Source organism: Palaemon carinicauda, chromosome 22 (genome assembly GCF_036898095.1).
Source record: "Palaemon carinicauda isolate YSFRI2023 chromosome 22, ASM3689809v2, whole genome shotgun sequence".
Classification (NCBI taxonomy): Eukaryota; Metazoa; Arthropoda; class Malacostraca; order Decapoda; family Palaemonidae; genus Palaemon; species Palaemon carinicauda.
Genome location: NC_090746.1, coordinates 50723192 through 50743085, shown reverse-complemented (window position 1 = coordinate 50743085; position 19894 = coordinate 50723192). Strand labels below are relative to the sequence as shown.

The 19894-nt window shown below is 45.7% G+C and overlaps 1 protein-coding gene across 1 annotated transcript in view; it reads right to left on the bottom strand.

The window, feature by feature from the left end:
• Positions 1 to 19894, bottom strand: part of LOC137616436 (leukocyte elastase inhibitor-like) — a 359050-nt gene that overhangs the window by 43800 nt on the left and 295356 nt on the right. The window contains exon 7 of the mRNA XM_068346185.1: positions 17824 to 17965. Coding sequence (XP_068202286.1) covers positions 17824 to 17965 — 142 coding nt within the window. The remainder of the gene's footprint in view (positions 1 to 17823; positions 17966 to 19894) is intronic.

Here is a 19894-nt window from a genome sequence, read left to right as displayed (position 1 = left end):
CGGACGGGATGTTAACCATTGAAGGCTTTGGAACCCGGCCCATTGAAGATTTTGAGTTCTTCCCTCCCGGCCTTCAATTCCCCTTCCCCGGCTTTACCCGGCTAACGGAAGAGGCTCTTGTCCGGCTAGATAAGGTCCCTAAGGAGACCGTTATCTTCCCAAAGGAACAGGCTCAGTCTGTTTGGGTTAGAACCCTAAACGAGTGGGGTTGCACAAACACCATGCTGACTCCCCACAAAAGTACATACACTATGTTTCTTGTGGACGAGCAGACCCCTACTCCTTGCGTCACCAAAATGGTGGACTTAGCCCTTCAGGCAGTGGCCGAAGACAAACCTTTGCCCCAGCTCTGGGAGACAGACCCTACATCTCTTCTGCTCCCATCAGATAATGAATGTTGGCTTAACATCCAGTCAACATTTACCTCTGGTAAGCTATCCGCTGATTGTGCGTCGACGCAATTTAGCGAACGCCTCCCAAGACTCCCCGAAACCTTAATCCGACGAGTTCGAGTCCCGGTCTAGGTTTAGCAGGAGCCTTAACGTCTCGACGATGGCGGAGATGTTTTCCCTCAACTATGATGAGGAACACGCCTTTAAAGTCATGACAAAAGCCACCTTACAATCCTTGCTAGCGGATTGCTATGACTTCTTGGTGGCCAGAAGACGTTGCCGTAGGCATGTTTTGTCAGAGGCTACTATCCGCCATGAGCCGAATAAGCTCATTAAAGCCTCTGCTTGGGGTCCGGACCTGTTCCCGGAGGTCATGGTCAACTCAGTACTGAGCGAAGCTGCCAGAGTGAACCAAAGCCTCAAGGTCCGTTGGGGTCTCACACCCAAACGGAAGTTCGAACAGTCGAACGTTCACTCCCGGGGCAGGAAAAGGCTACGTCCTTATAGCTCTGCCCAATTCCGCCAACCTCTCCAGGTAGTACAGCCGGTCCCGGTTACTCAGACCATCCAACCCTCCACCTCCAAGTCTCAGCCCCAAGAGAAATATGTTCTCGTTCCTGAAAGCCAAGTGGCTTCGAGCTCGTTCACCTCTCCTGTTTATAACCCGGCCTATGAGTCCCGGGTTTCCCCTCAAGGATACCAACGAGGCAGGGGCCTCGGTTCCAGAGGTTCTTTTCAGAACAGAGGCAAAGGGAGATATTTCTCCCGTGGAAAGGGATCACGCGGTAGCCGTGGCGGAAAATCCTCCAACTACTGAGGATCTCCAGGTAGGAGGGAGACTTTATGCGTTCAGAAGTCGCTGGAGGTTCAGTCCTTGGGCCTTCAGCATAATTTCCAAGGGCCTGGGGTGGAGTTGGATAGAAGGGCCTCCTCCACCGAACAAATTCCATCAACCCCCGACCTACTCCTGTTTACCCAGGATCTCCTGCACAAGAACGCGATCAAAGAAACAAAACATCTGAAGTTTCAAGGTCGCTTATTCAGCGTCCCGAAAAAAGACTCAGACAGCCGGAGAGTCATCCTCGATCTTTCCCGACTAAACTTGTCCATTCAATGCGACAAGTTTCACATGCTTACCGTCTCGCAGGTACGGACCTTGCTTCCCCGTGGGGCCATCACCACCTCCATCGATCTTACCGATGCTTACTATCACGTTCCAATAGCGAGACATTTCCGCCCATTCCTAGGATTCAGACTAGGCGACAAGGCTTACACGTTCAAAGTGATGCCTTTCGGGCTCAACATCGCGCCCAGGATTTTCACGAAACTGGCGGAATCAGTCATTCAAGAACTTCGAACCCAAGGGGTCCAAGTCGTCGCATAACTGGACGATTGGCTAATCTGGTCAGACAACGTCGAGGATTGTCTCAAAGCGACAAACAAGGTAATCCAGTATCTTCAGTCTCTGGGATTCCAAATAAATTTCAGAAAGTCCCGCCTAACACCGGAGACCAAGTTTCAGTGGCTGGGATTACAGTGGGACCTATGCTCTCACACCCTATGTCTCCCCAGGTCCAAGAGGATAGAGATTGCGAAGAATACCAAACGCTTTCTCGGGGAAAAGATAACATCCAGAAGGAATCAAGAAAAGATCCTAGGATCCCTACAATTCGCTTCAGTGACAGACCTTCTTCTGAAAGCGAAACTGAAGGACATAAACCGGGTTTGGCGCTCCAGAGCGAACAACAAATTTCGAGACAAGAAGACCCGTCTTCCTCCCATTCTTCGGAAGAGGCTTCTCCCATGGACGACCACCAAGAGCCTGTCGAAATCGCTCCCCCTACGGTACCCCCCTCCAAAGATAGTCATCCACACGGATGCCTCCCTATCAGGTTGGGGAGGTTATTCCCAACACAGGAAGGTTCAGGGCCTTTGGTCCACAATGTTCCAACAATTCCACATAAACGTCCTAGAAGCCATGGCGGTCTTACTAACTTTAAAACGTCTTTCCCCGGCCAAGAAGCAACACCTGAGGCTAGTTCTCGACAACGAGGTTATAGTCCGTTGCTTAAACAGAGGGGGCTCCAAGTCAGGCCCCATCAACCATGTGATGGTAGCAATCTTCTCCCTGGCAGCCTCAAACCAATGGCACCTATCAGCCGTCCATCTGGCTGGAGTTCGGAACGTTGTGGCAGACGCACTCTCAAGGACGACCCCCTTGGAGTCAGAATGGTCACTAGATCGAAAATCGTTTCAGTGGATCCTCTACCAAGTGCCGGATCTCCAGGTAGATCTCTTCGCGACGGAGTCCAACCACAAACTGAAATGTTATGTGGCCCCCAACCTGGACCCTCGGGCTTACGCCACGGATGCCATGTCTCTGAACTGGAACACCTGGGAAAGAATTTATCTTTTCCCACCGGTGAACCTATTGATGAAGGTGCTGGACAAACTTTGAACCTTCAAAGGTCAAGTAGCCCTGGTGGCCCCCAATTGGCCCAAGAGCAATTGGTTTCTTCTTTTACTGGAGCTGAATCTCCACCCTCGCCAGATTCCCAACCCGTTTTGACCCAGATAGTACAAACGCGCACTGTGTTCGCTTCCTCAAACATTCGGAACGCCCTAACTTTATGGACTTCATGAAGTTTGCGGCCCACAAAGGGGCTAACATAGATCCCCAGAATACTTTATTCTTAGAATCAGATAAGAGAGACTCCACTCTCCGTCAATATGACTCAGCGGTCAAAAAACTAGCAAAGTTTTTGAAGGATTCTAATATTGTCTTTATGACATTAAACCTAACGGTAACCTTTTTCAGAACCTTGTTTGAGTCGGGTTTGGCAGCTAACACTATTACTACCATTAAGTCTGCCTTGAAGAAGATCTTCCTGGTCGGGTTTAATATAGATCTAACAGACTCATTGCTAGCTTCAATTCCAAGAGCCTGTGCCAGACTGAAACCATCCATTCGTCCTAGCTCGGTTTCCTGGTTTCTCAATGATGTTCTTAAACTGGCGTCAGAAACCATCAACGACTCATGTGAGTATATACCTCTACTCAGAAAAACTCTATTTCTTATGAGTTTACCATCCGGCGCTAGAATTTCGGAATTAGCTGCCTTGTCAAGAGATCCAGGCCACATTGAGTTCCTTCCATCAGGAGAAGTTCTCCTCTCCCCAAACAAGGTCTTCTTGGCCAAAAATGAAGACCCTCAGAACAGATGGTCCTCCTGGAAAATTATCCCGCTCCTTCAGGATCCTTCCCTGTGTCCTGTTACCACCCTAAAGTCCTTTCTATCAAGGACTTCCTATAAGACCTCAGGACCCTTGTTCATCAGAGAGCAGGGAGGGACTATAACTTTAAAAGGGATCAGGCAACAAATCTTGTATTTTATCAAACAGGCTAATCCTGAGTCCTTCCCTCACGTCAATAATTTTTTTCCATCACATGAACTTCGCAGATCTTACTAAATATACCGGATGGAAATCCCCGTCAGTGTTCAGGCGACACTACCTCAAACATCTAGAGGCCCTTCAACTCGCTACCGTAGCCGCAGGGAGCGTGGTATCCCCCGGACAAATTAATTCCTAACTAATTCCTGAATCTACTATGTCTGCCATCTTCTTCCTCTTACCTGCCTCACTTACAGTTCCTATCTGAGTTCAGTTTGTTATGTCACACCCATGGGTGTCCCCATGTCTTAACATTGTTTATCTCTATTATTAATTGTCATATTTACATTTTGTCCTGCATACTGTATTTCTTTAATGTCCGGTTGTATATAGTATTATCTAAGATATTTGACCTCAGATCATGTTTTGATTTCAAGTTTTACTTTTACATTTTGCCATTCCTTACTGGGCCATTATATCCTGTCATTTTGATGTTATTAAAGACTATCGTCTACTACTACAACTCTTGATTAAACCACTATTTGTTATGTTGATTTTAATTCGTTCCCTTATAGATAATGAAGTTTGGGTTCGTTTCTCTGGTACTATTTCACTGGCCGGCACAGGTTGACCCCAGAAAAGGGATTTTGACGAAGGAAAAATCTATTTCTGGGCGAGAGACCTGTGCCGCCCAGTGAACCCACCCTAGTTGTCCCCCCCCCCCCCCCCCTGATCAGACCCCAAACTTAAGGGTGCTGTAAGGAGTGATGGGCAAGCGTGGGTAGAGTTAGTAGTACTGGTCTGCGCGGCACGGGAGGTTGAACCGCACCTCACTATTGAGGGATTTCGAAGAGGAGATGTCTAAATGGTACGAGACCTCTGGTATATTTCGCCCCAGTTTATACCGACACCAATAGGTGAGCGAGCTAGTTCAACCTAGCATTCCTATACATTTTTTCTCTGGTAATATTTAGCAGTTATATTCCTTAGAAATGGTGCTATAGGAGCATTTCACTGGGCGGCACAGGTCTGTCGCCCAGAAATAGATTTTTCCTTCGTCAAAATCCCTTTATTATTAATTATTAATCATCATCATCATGAACCTTATCATTGTTATTATTATTATTATTATTATAACTAGCTAAGCTACAACCCTAGTTGGAAAAACAAGATGCTATGAGCCCAAGGGCTTCAAGAGGAAAAAATAGCCCAGTGAGGAAAGGAAATAAGTATATAAATAAACGATCTGAGAAATAATGAACAATTAAAATACTCTAAAAATTGTAAAAACATCAAAACATATATTTCATAGATAAACTAAGACTTTAGTCAGCCTATTCAACATAAAAAAATTTGCAGTAAATTTGAACTTCTGAAGTTCAATCAATTCATTAGGAAGATCATCACACAACTTGGTCACAGCTGGAATAAAATTTCTAGAATACTGTGTAGTATTGAGCCTCCTGGTGGAGAAGGCCTGACTATTAGAATTGACTGCATGCCTAGTATTATGAACAGGATGGAACTGTCCAGGAAGATCTGAATGTAAAGGAGGATCAGAATTATGAAAAATCTTATACAACATCCATAACGAACTAATTGAACGATGGTGCCAGAGATTAATATCTAGATCAGATATAAGAAATTCAATAGATCATAAGTTCCTATCCAACAAATTAAGATTAGAATCAGCAGCTGAACACATGACAGGAGAACAATACTTGAAACAAGGCAGAATGAAAGAATTAAAACACTTCTTCAAAATAGATTGATCACCAAAAATCTTGAAAGACTTTCTCAATAAGGCAATATTTTGTACAACTGAAGAAGACACAGACCTAATGTGTTTCTCAGAAGCAACTTTTGCTGTCAAAAATCACACCTAAAATTTTAAAAGAGTCATACGGTTAAAGAAACATTATCACTGATGAAGTCCGGGGTTGAGGAGCCACTGTCCTTGACCTACTTACAATCATACACTGAGTTTTATTAGGATTCAACTTAATACCCCATAATTTGCACCATGCACTAACTTTAGCTATATCACTATTAGGGGATTCAGCAACCTCAGAGCTATATTCAGGAGATGGAATTGATGCATATGCAACAAGGTTGTTTTCTAGGCCAAACCACATGTCATGTGCATATAGTATGAAAAGTAATGGACCAAGATCACTACCCTGAGGAACACCAGATATCACATTCCTATATTCACTATGGTGCCCATCAACAACAACTCTTACGATCTATTGCTTAAAAAATAATAATGCTAAGAAATGAACCACCAACTCCCTACTGTTTGAGTTTGAAAACACGGGACTCATGATTAACACGGTCCAAGCCAGCACTACAAACTTTCTGACCACAATCAAGGGATTACTGTACAGCATTGGAAATTGTAAGAAGAGCATCACATGCTTCAAGACCTTAACGAAAAACAAATGGCAAACTATGGAACAGATGACTACCTTCAGCAAATATGAAATATGAAAAATATGAAATATAAAAATAAAAAAAAAAAAATAATCTAAGTTAGATTAAAGTTTCCGTAGTGTAAGTTACGGTACATTATCGCAGTCACCATCTCTACCTTCTCGCCGATAGTGTCTCCGGCGTGTGTGTGTATTTGCGCATACGCACACGAGTGTGTTTGTATCAATATTTGTTTTAGTTAATAAAAAAATTCAGATTTGCTGATATTGTTTTTTTAGTTACATTTAATTGTCTTTCAACTCGTTGACGCTGTTAAAAATCATATGTACACAACACATTTTTGTTTAATCTCTCTCTCTCTCTCTCTCTCAAAATAAAATAATAGACGTCTCTAACACTAACAGAGAGAGAGAGAGAGAGAGAGAGAGAGAGAGAGAGAGAGAGAGAGAGAGAGAGAGAGAGAGAGAGAGAGAGAGAGAGAGAGAGTATTTATTTAAAGAACATGTTAACACCATGTCTACCTTCTCGCCGATCGTCCGTCTCCTCCTGGCGTAGCAAATACTACACCTGCGTTGGCCTGTCTCTAAGGTAAAGTGACAATAAAACACATCTTTTATTTATTATTTCTTTATAATTATCTTTTTTACATGCTTCTTTCATATTATGCAGATATGTTATTGTTATGTGTAATTATATGTAGTAATTCATTAAGGAGTTAATATAGGTTTTGGGGTGTGGAACCAATTATACAAATTACAGTGTATTCTTATGGGAATATTTGCTCCAACATACGATTGTTTTAACATACGAATCAGTTTCTGGAACGAATTAAGATCGTATGTAGAGGTACCACTGTAGTTGGAAAGGTGTATGGTAGAGTACTGATTAATAGGATTAAGGATAAAAGAGAGAATGCAATCTTAGAAGTACAGGGTGGTTTTAGAAGAGGTAGGGGTTGCATGGATCAGATTTTTACAGTTAGGCAGATATGCGAGAAATATTTAGCAAAAGGTAAGGAGGTGTATGTTGCGTTTATGGATCTGGAGAAAGCGTATGATAGAGTTGATAGGGAAGCAATATGGAATGTGATGAGGTTATATGGAGTTGGTGGAGGGTTGTTGCAAGCAGTGAAAAGTTTCTGAAAAGGTAGTAAAGCATGTGTTAGGATAGGAAATGAAGTGAGTGATTGGTTTCCGGTGAGAGTGGGGCTGAAACAGGGATATGTGATGTTGCCGTGGTTGTTTAACATGACAAATTCGTAGATAATTTGTATTTTTCTTAACCATACAAACCTTAGCTATTTAATTAGGGTATTACTTTCGGCGTAGCTGAAACGACGAGCCATTAGATTTTTAACGAGGGTTTACTACCCTCTCGCTAGTTAGCGAGGGGGTAGGGAGGGGTAGCTAGCTACCCCTCCCCCCCTCACACACCAGTGAATAGCTCACTTTGCTTAGAGGTAGGATTTACCGGGGGACAGGGCTGGCGGGCAAGTTTGATTAAATAGCTAAGGTTTGTATGGTTAGGAAAAAGCCAAATTATCTACAAATTTGTCATTTGTTCCGTAACCGAAATACAAACCACGCTTTTTTATTAGGGTGACTTAACCCTTAGGTAGGGTGGTAAGTCCCAGCCGTACTGGCTTTGGCTTTTCCCCGGGGACTCAGTATCTGAGTGTGTAGAACTCAAGGTAAGGAGTCCCTGCACCTCACAAGTGCCTTGCTCTGCAAGGACCGTGGCCTACGTAAGCTAGTGTGTGATAGAGTGAAGTGTGACTCGTCCTAGGAGGTTGACCTGGAGTCCTTTAGATGGAAATCTAGGTTAGGACGATTCCAATACCACCTTGTAAGGGTATGGGGACGTGACAGTATTAACTTAATACTAGGAACACAAGGAAACATGGTTTACCTGCAGTGGTTTGAGGTCAGCTATGCAGAGAACCCAGGATGCTGCTTTCCCCAAGAGAGGGGAGAATGAAGAAAAGAATAAGGGCCAGGTATACCTTTCCATTCATGCAGACTAAAACTGGGTAACGATGCCCTCAACCTTCTGCTACTTGTCCATTAAGGAGCCTGAGGTTTAAACCAGCTGTTGTGCTGCCATCACAGGGCCGATAGAGAACGTATCGAGCCTCCTGTGGGTCACGTCTTGCAGGTAGTGGGCTGTGAAGGTCGTTTGACGCTTCCACACCCCTGCTTGTAGAACCTGCGTCACAGAGTCATTTCTCTTGAATGCCAGGGACGTAGCGATGCCTCTGACATCGTGCGCCCTAGGGCGACGTGACGGAGGAGGGTTAGGATTCAGGGAATGGTGGATAACCCTGCGAATCCAAGCTGAGATTGTATTCTTAGTGACCCTCCTCTTCGTCCTTCCTGTGCTCACAAACAATGCTTGCACTCAAGGACGGATTGCAGATGTTCTCTTAAGGTAGAGCCTCAGACTCCTTACTGGGCACAGTAGGAGATAGTCTGGGTCATCTGTTACAGAACGGAGACTCGAGATCCGGAAGGAGTCAAACCGGGGATCCGGAACTCCTGGATTCTGAGTCTTAGCTACAAACTCGGGGACGAATCTGAACGTTACCTCCCCCCATCCCCTTGAATGGGCGATGTCATACGAGAGACCATGAAGTTCACTGACTCGCTTGGCCGAGGCCAAAGCAAGCAGGAACACCGTCTTCCAAGTCAGGTGGCGATCTGAAGCCTGGCGTAATGGTTCGAAAGGAGGTCTCTTAAGAGATCTGAGGACTCGAACCATGTTCCATGGAGGAGGTCTCACTTCCGACTGAGGGCAGGTAAGTTCATAACTTCATATGAGTAAAGAAAGTTCCAGCGAGGAGGAAATGTCCATTCCTTTGAGCCTGAGGCGACCATTTGGAACTAGACGGGCCAGAGAAGAGAGGTGACCGAGGAGACGTAACCAAAATTGGGCTGGGAGTTCTTCTCGTCTGAGGAAAGGAACTGTGACCCTCCTCAGCCTTGCTATCCTGTCGTCTGATGGGAAGGCTTTGTGGAGATTGGTATCCAAGATCATGCCTAGATATACCAGCTGAGTTGGCAGCAGAGAATACTTCTCGAGATTTACCATAATCCCTAGATCTTGGCAAAGTCCCAGAAGCTTGTCTCGGTGTTGAAGAAGGGTCGACTCCGAGTCGACCCAGGATCAGCAAGTCGTCCAGACAGCGGAGGAGACGGATGCCGATCCTGTGTGCCCACCAAGATATCAGGGTGAACACTCTGGTGAACACCTGAAGTGCTGTGGAGAGACCGAAACACAGCACCTTGAACTGGTAGGTCTTGTTGTCTAGGCTGAATCTTAGGTACTTCCTCGAAGACGGATGGACTGGGATCTGGAAGTACGCGTCCTTCAGGTCCAGTGTACACTTGAAGTCTTGTGGTCTCACCGCAAGTCTGACCGTGTCCGCCGTCTCCATGCTGAACGGGGTTTGTTTGACAAACCTGTTCAGGGCTGAGAGGTCGAGCCTGCAGACGCCTTCTTTACATGAAAGAGTCGACTGAAGAAGCCTGGGGAACCGTCGACGACCTCCTGGAGAGCGCCATTCTTCAACATGGTCTCGACCTCAGCTCGTAGGGCTTGGCCCCTTGCCGATCCCATGGCAAAGGAACTCAACGACACTGGATCCGCTGTCAGGGGAGGAAGAGATGTTATGAACAGGACGCGATATCCCTGACCGATTACGGAAATCGTCCAGGAATCGGCCCCGAGTTGCTGCCACCTGTCTGCGCAACTTTGAAGGCATCCCCCTACTGGTGGACATGCAGGGGGACTGCCAATCCTAGCGTTTGCAGCCTCGGCCGCTCCCTCTAGGATTCTTTCCTCCCCTGAAGGACTTTTTGCCTTGACAGGAAAGGGCTTCGACACCGTTGCCTTCGCTGCCACAGCCGGTTTCGTGGTCTTGGGCGGGTGAGGTTGTTGAGGTGCCGGAGGTTTATAGGGCTTAGATGTAAGAGCCCTATGAAGGAAGGAGTCCTGGTTGGACTTCCTCCACCTCTCGGCTGCCTGCTCCAAGTCTTTCGGCTCGAACAGATTCTTCCCTAGAAGGGAAGAATGTCTGAGCCTGCTGACCTCGACGGCTGGGACCTTCGCGTGGAACCTCTCAGCCACCGCATCACGATGTTTCAGGATTGAGTTGGCCCACAAGTTCAAGACTTGATGGGCCAGAAACTCAATGGTGCGTGTGCCAAGAGGAGGAAGATCTCCAAGGCCTTCCTGGTGCTCTCCTTAGACAAATCTTCGGATCACAACAGGATGCCAAGAGATCCCAGCCAGAGGTCAAGCCACGAAGTAGCCTGCATGGCACACTTCTCGACTTTCTCCTGGCTTATGATCTCAGTCGCCGAGAAAGTCACCTGCCGGCTGGAGTGTCTCTCAAGAGGGACTCCCTTAGTAAGCTCTTCCACAGAGTGGTGAAGGGGAAGAGCTAAACAAGCCTCCTCTAAGATCTCGAAGTACCTTCTCTGTTGGACGCGAGGAGGCGGGAGGAGTTTGTTGCCCCGGCTGGAGGAGGCGAGCTCGGAGAGCTGGCCCTTGACCTTATCCCTGGCACTCTTCACCTCTTGGGACCAGGGCAAAGCTGCACTGGCCTTAGTGGGTTTCTGGGTGCCAAAGACTCGGTCCAGGACCGTGTCCTTGCCCTCGCGAGGAGGCATCTCAGGATCGGGGATCCTGTTGAGATGCCTCATCAGGGTCAAGACTTGCCAGAAGGCATGCTCTGACTCTAGTGGCTCCCCTCCTGGTGAACTGGCAGCGAAGTCTCCCGTCCCCAAAGGCTCTTGGGGGGACACGTGGACATTCTCCGCGGGTCTAGTAGGTTTTGGACGGATCCTTGAGGATGACTTGGGAACAGTCTTGGAATCCTTGGGTTCCCTCCTGGGAGGAATACAGGAATCCAACAACGACGTCTGAGGGCTCTTCTCTGCTCCCACCTGGGACGATTCTCCAGCGCGAGGTGGGGTTTCTCCCATTGGTGCGGTGGGAGAACGCCTCACCTCATCTAATTCCCCCGAGGACGGAAAATGCTCGTCCACGGGAGAGAGAGAAAACGTCTGGGGGGGGAGAGGGAGCCTTCGTCTGGGGGGGGAGAGGGAGCCTTCCCCAAGGATGTCCGAGGGGCCAGCTTGACCTTCGGAGAAGTAACCACGGTTTCTACTCCTCTCTTACTCTTCAGTGGGATCGGAGCCACCATAGTTTTGAGCCTCATTTCAGCAAAACAGGTTTGACAGCCTGCACAACAGCTCTGATGAGGGATGCAAACCATGGCTGCTTACTGACAGCAGCGCTGTCAGAGACTCCCTCTGAAGGGAAGGGGATCGGATGATCCTTAGGAGTAGACACAACTGCTGGACCTGCCTGGAAGGAAAAGGAAGAAGGTGGTTGGTCCCTAGACCAATCTGGCGATTTCCCTCTCTCCTGCGAGCACGCTAGTCTGCGCTTGCCAGGGGGGGGGGACACGTGAAAACGACCTGGCTGCTCTCGTTCCTGTAGGCTCGCGCGGTCGCTGTGCCTCCCGATCGTGCTGGGGATTGCGCTGGTGATCGCGCGATGGAATCCTACTACGATCGCGCTGGGGCGATCGGTCGGACGATCGGTCGCGCGCGCGCGCGGGCGAGCGTTGGCGCGCAGGCGAGCGATGGCGCGCAGGCGAGCGATGGCGCGCAGGCGAGCGATGGCGCGCAGGCGAGCGATGGCGCGCAGGCGAGCGATGGCGCGCAGGCGAGCGATGGCGCGCAGGCGAGCGATGGCGCGCAGGCGAGCGATGGCGCGCAGGCGAGCGATGGCGCGCAGGCGAGCGATGGCGCGCAGGCGAGCGATGGCGCGCAGGCGAGCGATGGCGCGCAGGCGAGCGATGGCGCGCAGGCGAGCGATGGCGCGCAGGCGAGCGATGGCGCGCAGGCGAGCGATGGCGAGCAGGCGAGCGATGGCGAGCAGGCGAGCGATGGCGCATAGGGCGTACAGGAGAGCGACTGCACACAGGAGAGGGTTCTCACGGGCGCATAGGGGATCTCCGGGATGGCGAGAGGGCGCGTGGGCGCGCCGGCGAGCGATGGCGCGTAGGCGCTCAGGAGATCGAGGGTGCGCAGAAGCGTGATCCGAAGCATCAGGAAGCGCAGGCGGAGGTGCAAGAGATTGCACGCATGAAGGAGATGGTTCGCGAGCGCGTGGGCGAGAAGGATCTCGGCGAGCTCTAGGCGAGCGCTCACGCGCAGGGGTGTTCCCCCTAGCGCGTGGGCGAACAGGAGGGCGCACAGCCGGGTCTGGAGTCTGCGCGCGATGGCGCGTAGGCAAAGGCTGACGCTGAAGAGAAGGAGAAACTTTAGTCTTCCTTCTTGAGCCCAGATCCAGAGATCGTGGGCGCACAGGAGAACGATGGCGTGCAGGCAAACGCTGGCACGCAGGAGAAGAGCGCTGGCGGGCAGGAGATCGTGGGCGCGCGGGGCACGCATCAGGATGAGGGCGCGCTGCTGTACACTGGCGAGGAGAAGACCGCTGGCGAACAGGAGAGCTCTCTAGCGAGCAGGAGAGCGCTGGCGCGCAGGTGAACACTGGCGAGCAGGTGAGCGCTGGCGAGCAGGTGAGCGCTGGCGAGCAGGAGAGCGCTGAAGAGCGCTGAAGAGCAGGAGAACAATGGAGAGAAGTCTCGGCTGCAGGAGGTCTCTGGGGCGTTGTCTCCGAAGATGAAGTTCTACGAAGAGAAGGCTTCACAGCAGGAGAGCGCTTGCGACAGGAGAACGTTGAAGCGCAGGGGATACCTGGCGCTTATACCCCAAAGGGACCGGTGCCCGTTGGAAAACAGGATGCGTGGGCGGCCAACGCACATCAGCAGCCAGGAACGGAGACGGCAGGTCCGAAGATCTGGCAGGCGAAGGAGAACGATCGGCAGAGAGGTCCAAAGATGCAACTGCAACGGTCGGAGCACAGCGAGGAGGATCCTCTGTGGGGAGCCGAGATGACGAAGAGCCGAAGAGGCGCCTCCTAACTCCCTTCTGAGGAGAAGGAAGACCTCTACGGCGAAGGGGAAGGCGAGCCTTCCGACGGATACGTCCTCCAGGGGCAGCAGGCAGACCATCCTTAGTCCTCCGAAGAGGAGTCTCTGTCAGTGAACTACCCCGAGGGGGAGAATCACCTGCAGGAGAGACTGTAGGACTTATCTCCTCCCTCGAAGGATGTTCGGAGGGGGGAACTAATCCTTCAGCTGCATCGGGAATCAAGGCAGGGGTTTGACTCAACTCGTCGGAGGCCCCTGCCACAACAACGTCGACGATAGACAGAGGGTCAACCTCTGCTATCACCGGCGACTGTTTGACAGCAGCCCCCAACTGGATTAAGTCAAACAGGGCTTCCCTGGAGGGCGAGCCCTTAAGCCCCAAGGAAGCCCAAAGCTGCAACAAATCATCATTATTCACAGAATTATAAGATAAATCCTCCCCCGAGGGAGGAGGAGGAGCTGCCTCGCTATGGGAGGCAACTCCCTAGCTACCCCTCCCTATCCCCTCGCTAACTAGTGAGAGGGTAGTAAACCCTCGTTAAAAATCTAATGGCTCGTCGTTTCAGCTAGCCAAAAGTAATACCCTAATTAAATAGCGTGGTTTGTATTTCGGTTCCGGAACAATTGTATGTTGATGGAGTGGTGAGAGAGGTGAATGCTTGAGTGCTGGGACGAGGATTGAAACTGGTAGACGAGAATGACCATGAATGGGAGGTAAATCAGTTGTTGTTTGCGGATGATACTGTACTGGTTGCAGACGCAGAAGAGAAGCTTGGCCGATCAGTGACAAAATTTGGAAGGGTGTGTGAAAAAAGGAAGTTGAGAGTTAATGTGGGTAAGAGTAAGGTTATGAGATGTACGAGAAGGGAAGGTGGTGCAAGGTTGAATGTAGAGTTACTTGAGGAGGTGGATCAGTTTAAGTACTTAGGGTCTGTTGTTGCAGCAAATGGTGGAGTGGAAGCAGATGTACGTCAGTGAGTGAAAGAAGGATGCAAAGTGTTGGGGGAAGTTAAGGGAGTAGTAAACAATAGAGGGTTGGGCATGAATGTAAAGAGAGTTCTGTATGAGAAAGTAATTGTACCAACTGTGATGTATGGATCGGAGTTGTGGGGAATGAAAGTGACGGAGAGACAGAAATTGAATGTGTTTGAGATGAAGTGTCTAAGGAGTATGGCTGGTGTATCTCGAGTAGATAGGGTTAGGAACGAAGTAGTGAGGGTGAGAACGGGTGTAAGAAATGTGTTAGCAGCTAGAGTGGATATGAATGTGTTGAGGTGGTTTGGCCATGTTGAGAACATGGAAAATGGTTGTCTGCTAAAGAAGGTGATGAATGCAAGAGTTGATGGGAGAAGTACAAGAGAAAGGCCAAGGTTTGGGTGGATGGATGGAGTGAAGGAAGCTCTGGGTGATAGGAGGATAGAGGCAAGAGAGCATGCCAGAAATAGGAATGAATGGCGAGCGATTGTGACGCAGTTCTGGTAGGCCCTGCTGCTACCTCCTGTACCTTGGTTGACCGCGGAGGTAGCAGCAGTAGGGGATTTAGCGTTATGAAGCTTCATCCGTGGTGGATAACGGGGGAGGGTGGGCTGTGGCACCCTAGCAGTACCAGCCGAACTCAGTTGAGTCCCTTGTCAGGCTGGGAGGAACATAGAGAGGAGAGGTCCCCTTTTTGGTTCATTTGTTCGATGTTGGCTACCCCCCAAAATTGGGGGAAATGCCTTGGTATAAGTACGTATGATCATAACAAGTGCAAAGTTAATGTTAATGGAGTCTTATCAAATAAATTTCCAGTGAATATTGTACTACTTCAAGGGAATGTGTGGTCTCCTATGTTGTTTATCCTCCTCATGGATTTTGTAATTCATAGAACAGTTGGGGATAGCAGAGGATTGGACTGGATTCAATATAGGAAGTTAGCAGACCTAGAGTATGCTGGTGACGCTGTCCTTATTAGCAAAACACCACAGGACTTGCAGATCTTGCTTACCAGAATACATGAAATATTACATAAGGGTCGGCTTAAGATAAATAGAAAAAAGACAGATGATGAGAACGGAATATGCAATTGAAGATGAAATATCATTGAAAGGAGAAAGGATTAATGAGGTAGAATCATTTAGATATTTAGGAACTATGATTTCTAATACAGGGTCTTTAGAATTGGAGTTTAATGAAAGAGTGAAAGAAGCAATTTATACAATGGCTAGGTTAAGTAAAATTTGGAAATCAAATTGCCTGAAATTTCATATAAAAATCAGGCTATATGTTTAGTGAGATTGGTGTTACTGTACGGACATGAGTCGTGGTATGACAATGTCAATTCCAACAAATTTTGCAGATTTGAGAACAAAGCCCTCAGAAGAATATTGGGAGTTAAATGGCAGGACAGGATTATAAATGAAAGTATAAGAGAGATTACAGTAATTATTAGGCATAATACTTGTCAGCTGTTATGAAAATATATAGTACTGTATGCTTATTCTAATGCGTAGAATATATAAATCAACTTTTAATGGCATTTGTGGACTATGAAAAAGCCTTTGATAGTGTGCACCGGCCAATTTCGTGGAGAGTCCTGCGTTATTATGGAATTCTTCTCAAATATGTAAATTTGATTAAGTCTATTCATGAGCATAGCTAGTGCAAAGTTAATGTTAATGGAGTCTTATCAAATGAATTTCCAGTAAACAGCGGAGTACTCCCAGGGAATGTGTTATCACCTATGTTGTTTATCCTCCTTATAGATTTTGTAATGCATAGAATAGCAGTTGGAGATGGTGGAGAAGGATTGGACTGGATTGGTGATAGGAATTTAGCAGACCTGATGATGCTGTCCTTGTTAGCAGACCACCACAGGATTTGCAATGCATGCTTACCATAATGCATGAAATATCACACAAGGTTGGGATGAAGATAAATAGAAGAAAGACATGATGAGAACCTATATGCAATAGAAAATGAAATATCATTAGAAGGAGAAAGGATTAATGAGGTAGAATCACTTCAGTATTTAGGAACTATAATATCCTATACAGGGTCTTTAGAATTAGAGTTTAGTGAAAGATTGAGAAAGGCAAATCAGACAATGGCTAGGTTAAGTCAAATTTGGAAATCAAATCGCCTGAAATTACATATAAAATTCAGACTATACGTCAGTTTAGTGAGATCGGTGTTACTCTATGGACATGAGTCGTGTTATGACAATGAAACAAGCTCCAATAGATTTAGTAGATTTGAGAACAAAGCCCTCAAAAGGATATTGGGAGTTAAATGGCAGGACATGATTAGAAATGAAACTATAAGAGAGATTACTAGAGTGCCATATGTAGATGAGATCATGATGAGGGGTAGATGGAGATGGTTTGGACATGCTCTTCGCACTCCCCATGAGAGATTAGTTCATCAAACTTTCAACTAGGCTCCACAAGGCACCAGAAGAGTTGGAAGACCCAGGCCTACATGGTTGAGGACTATGAAGCATGAAGTGGGAGGTGATGAATGGAGAAGTATTGATTTAAAAGCTCAAGATAAAGATGACTAGCAAAATCTAACTGAGGTCTTTGCATCCATAGGCATAGGAGGAGATGATGATGATGATGATTATTCTAAAGAAGATATTAAAAAAAAAAACAGTATTTAGGAGATATGTGAACTTTTTGTAATAAGTTTGTGTTTGTGTTAATACTTTTTTGCTCAGTTACATTTCTTTCATTAAGGAAATGGGTGAGAGTTCGAAAAAGTGCCAAAAAACAGTTCATTGGGAAAATCATATCATGAACGAGGAATTTCCTCAATACTGTGGTATCAAGAGCCTGAATAATAGACTGTGAACTTCAATATTGAGATGGATTGCAAGTATAATGACAAAGGGTGAGAGAAGAAATTCATAGGAATAATAGTAGACATGGAACTAAAAGATAAAATACCAGTAAGAAGGCCCAAAAAATCTTGAAAAATTGCCAAAGATGAAGACATAGATCAAATGAGAATTTTGGTTAAAAAGCTGTAGAGAATTATTTCCACTCACAACAGTGGTAAGGGAAGATTTAACATAACATTATTGATGAGAACGATGATATGAAATTCAATTTTGGATGACATTTACAGTATTCATCAGAATTCTAAAATAATCCTACAATGAGAAAAAGGGTGCTTGATACCATGTCTTTAGGTAGTTTAGCCCAGAGAAGAGGACATCTAAGGACTTTCAAACCTTGAAGGTACATAAATTTCTATCTTTTCAAGATGGTATCCAATACTGCTCCTCTACAAAGAGTATCAATTACCAATGGTACCTGTCTAATCAGTTGGAACTTATATGAGGTTGGTTTTATAACCTTTCTATGAACTTAAGCAAATATGCTTGGCAATACCAAGAAAAAAATAAAGAAAATTCCTTACTGGAAGTACGAATTAGTCACAATAGAAGCAGTCCTTTTTATACAGCATTGTACTTTCTTAGTCCCTTCACAAGTTGATCAAGAAAAATCTAGTTATAAAAGTCCGAGCTTATTTTTCCAGAGATGTAATACCCTTCACCCAGCCTTCTTGTTTCCCATTAAATGCAATCACACAAGAACAATGAAACTATAACACTCACCAGTAGCCGCAGCTGCCTCAGAACCTTCTTCATTGACTTCAAGGAAAGCTTTGTGCAATACTTTAGATACATACAGATCCTTTGTTCCAGTAATACCAGACAGATCGGCATCTTTGTCTGAAAACAGGTCAGGCATTCCCATCTGAAATATAAATAATGTATTCTTACGAAGCTGATCTAGTGTAGAGTAAAGATCATGGTTTATTGATAATTTTATTTATATTTCATATATTGTTTTCATTTGTGCATTGAAGAGATGATCCCCAGCCCGTAAAATTAGCCCCTCCAATGTAGACATAAGTATTTTGTGTAAATTACGTAAGACTTTCCTCGTGAATTTCACTGTACTTTTTATTCAAGTCAACATATGTAATTTTACGTTATTTTTTAAGAATTAACTTTTTATTTTACGTATGTTTGCTATGAAGTCTTACATAGTCTATTTGAAAGTGTTGTAGGATTCGTGCGAGATAGGAACAAGGGCTTAGGTACTGTTCTTATATATTTTATGAAGTATTGCGACATGTTTGAGGGAGAATAATTAGTGACTTGTGCTTTCGAAACTTCGCGATGCTCGGCGAGAGGATGTTATCTTTTTTATATTTCGGGGACAATAGGTAGGCGTAGTTGCATTGATGTGTATCTTGAGTTGCTGAAACACCAACCCCCCCCAAATTGCCTCTTGGCATTTTTATCTAGTTGGACACTAACACTTGGGCCTCACCCCACACTACTAGACCTCGATCCTGGATGGTTCTGGAAGCATTTAGATTTGATATATAAGGAGACCCAAGGTTGGGTTAGAGTTAGAGAGAGACAGACATAGAGCTCGAGTTGAAACCGCAGCCTGAAATAGCCTCCTTCCCCTCTCCCTCTCTCATTCCAGCACTTAACCCAGTGTATGGTTTTTAAAAGTGTTCATTACGTTAGTGTGTCCTCTCCTAAGTGACTCTGTGCCCAAAAGTAAATCGCGTGTCGAAAAGATCCGGAAGTCTAAAAGGTGATTGTGAATTTATTGTATTAGGGCGAGTGTTGGCATTGTACACCATTTTTTATAAACGGCCCTGTAGGGAAGATAGATTTTGTTATGTGATCTGCTTATATAGTATTCATCAAGTGTCAAACTTGAACATTGTATTATTTAGATTTATTTTGAGTTTTTGTATAATTTTCATTGCATTATTTTTTTTTCTTAGACTACGGTTTATACAGATATAATAGTTCAAGTTAAGTTCTTATATAATTTCCGATCATAGCATTTTTGTCTTATTGTAAGTTTTATTCAGAATTAAATTTTTCCAGTGACTAGTTTTTTGCTATGGAAATTCATTTTAAAGCGTTATAATCTATATAGAATATATTTACTTTTGTAAAGAGTGTATTATTCCAATCATCATTATTTAAGACCAGATTTCGCTCGATTCCTGTTTAGAACCACTGAATTAAATGCAATCTAATAATACTTAAAAGTAATTACCCAGCTTGATTTTGAGTGAGCTTAAGAGACCTTTAGATATTGTTTTATATATTGCTGTCTCACGAGTTATTTGACAGTCTCAGAATTCATGTATTAATGTTTTAAAGTGTAACAGTTTTAATGAAGAAGCAAACAAGGTAATTTGGAATTCGAGAGGTTGATTAACTTGCCAGTCGTAGTATATAACAATATTGTGTGTTTGGTTCCCAGTCACGAGTCATTGTATAATATATTTTGGATGCTCAGACGTGGGATCCATACAGTTTAATAGTATTGAGAAATAAAAGATAACAATAAATGATGATTTTCATTACTGTATTATGATAAAGAACAAAAAGTTTCAGAAATTTCAAAAGTAATTTGTATTTTTCTAAGCCATAAAAACCCTAGTTCTTTAATTTGGGAGATTGAGTTAGCATGGGCTGAAGTTGGTCCTTAAAAGCAACTTGTTTAATATGACATTCCTTTTGCCGGGAAAGAACCGGTAGAGAAGCTATGATATTGTGGTGCCTTCTTTGTTTACATATGCCACTACGGTTGCAATGTTGTTCATTAGTGCAACCGAGTATTTGATTAACAAACACTGGAAGTGTT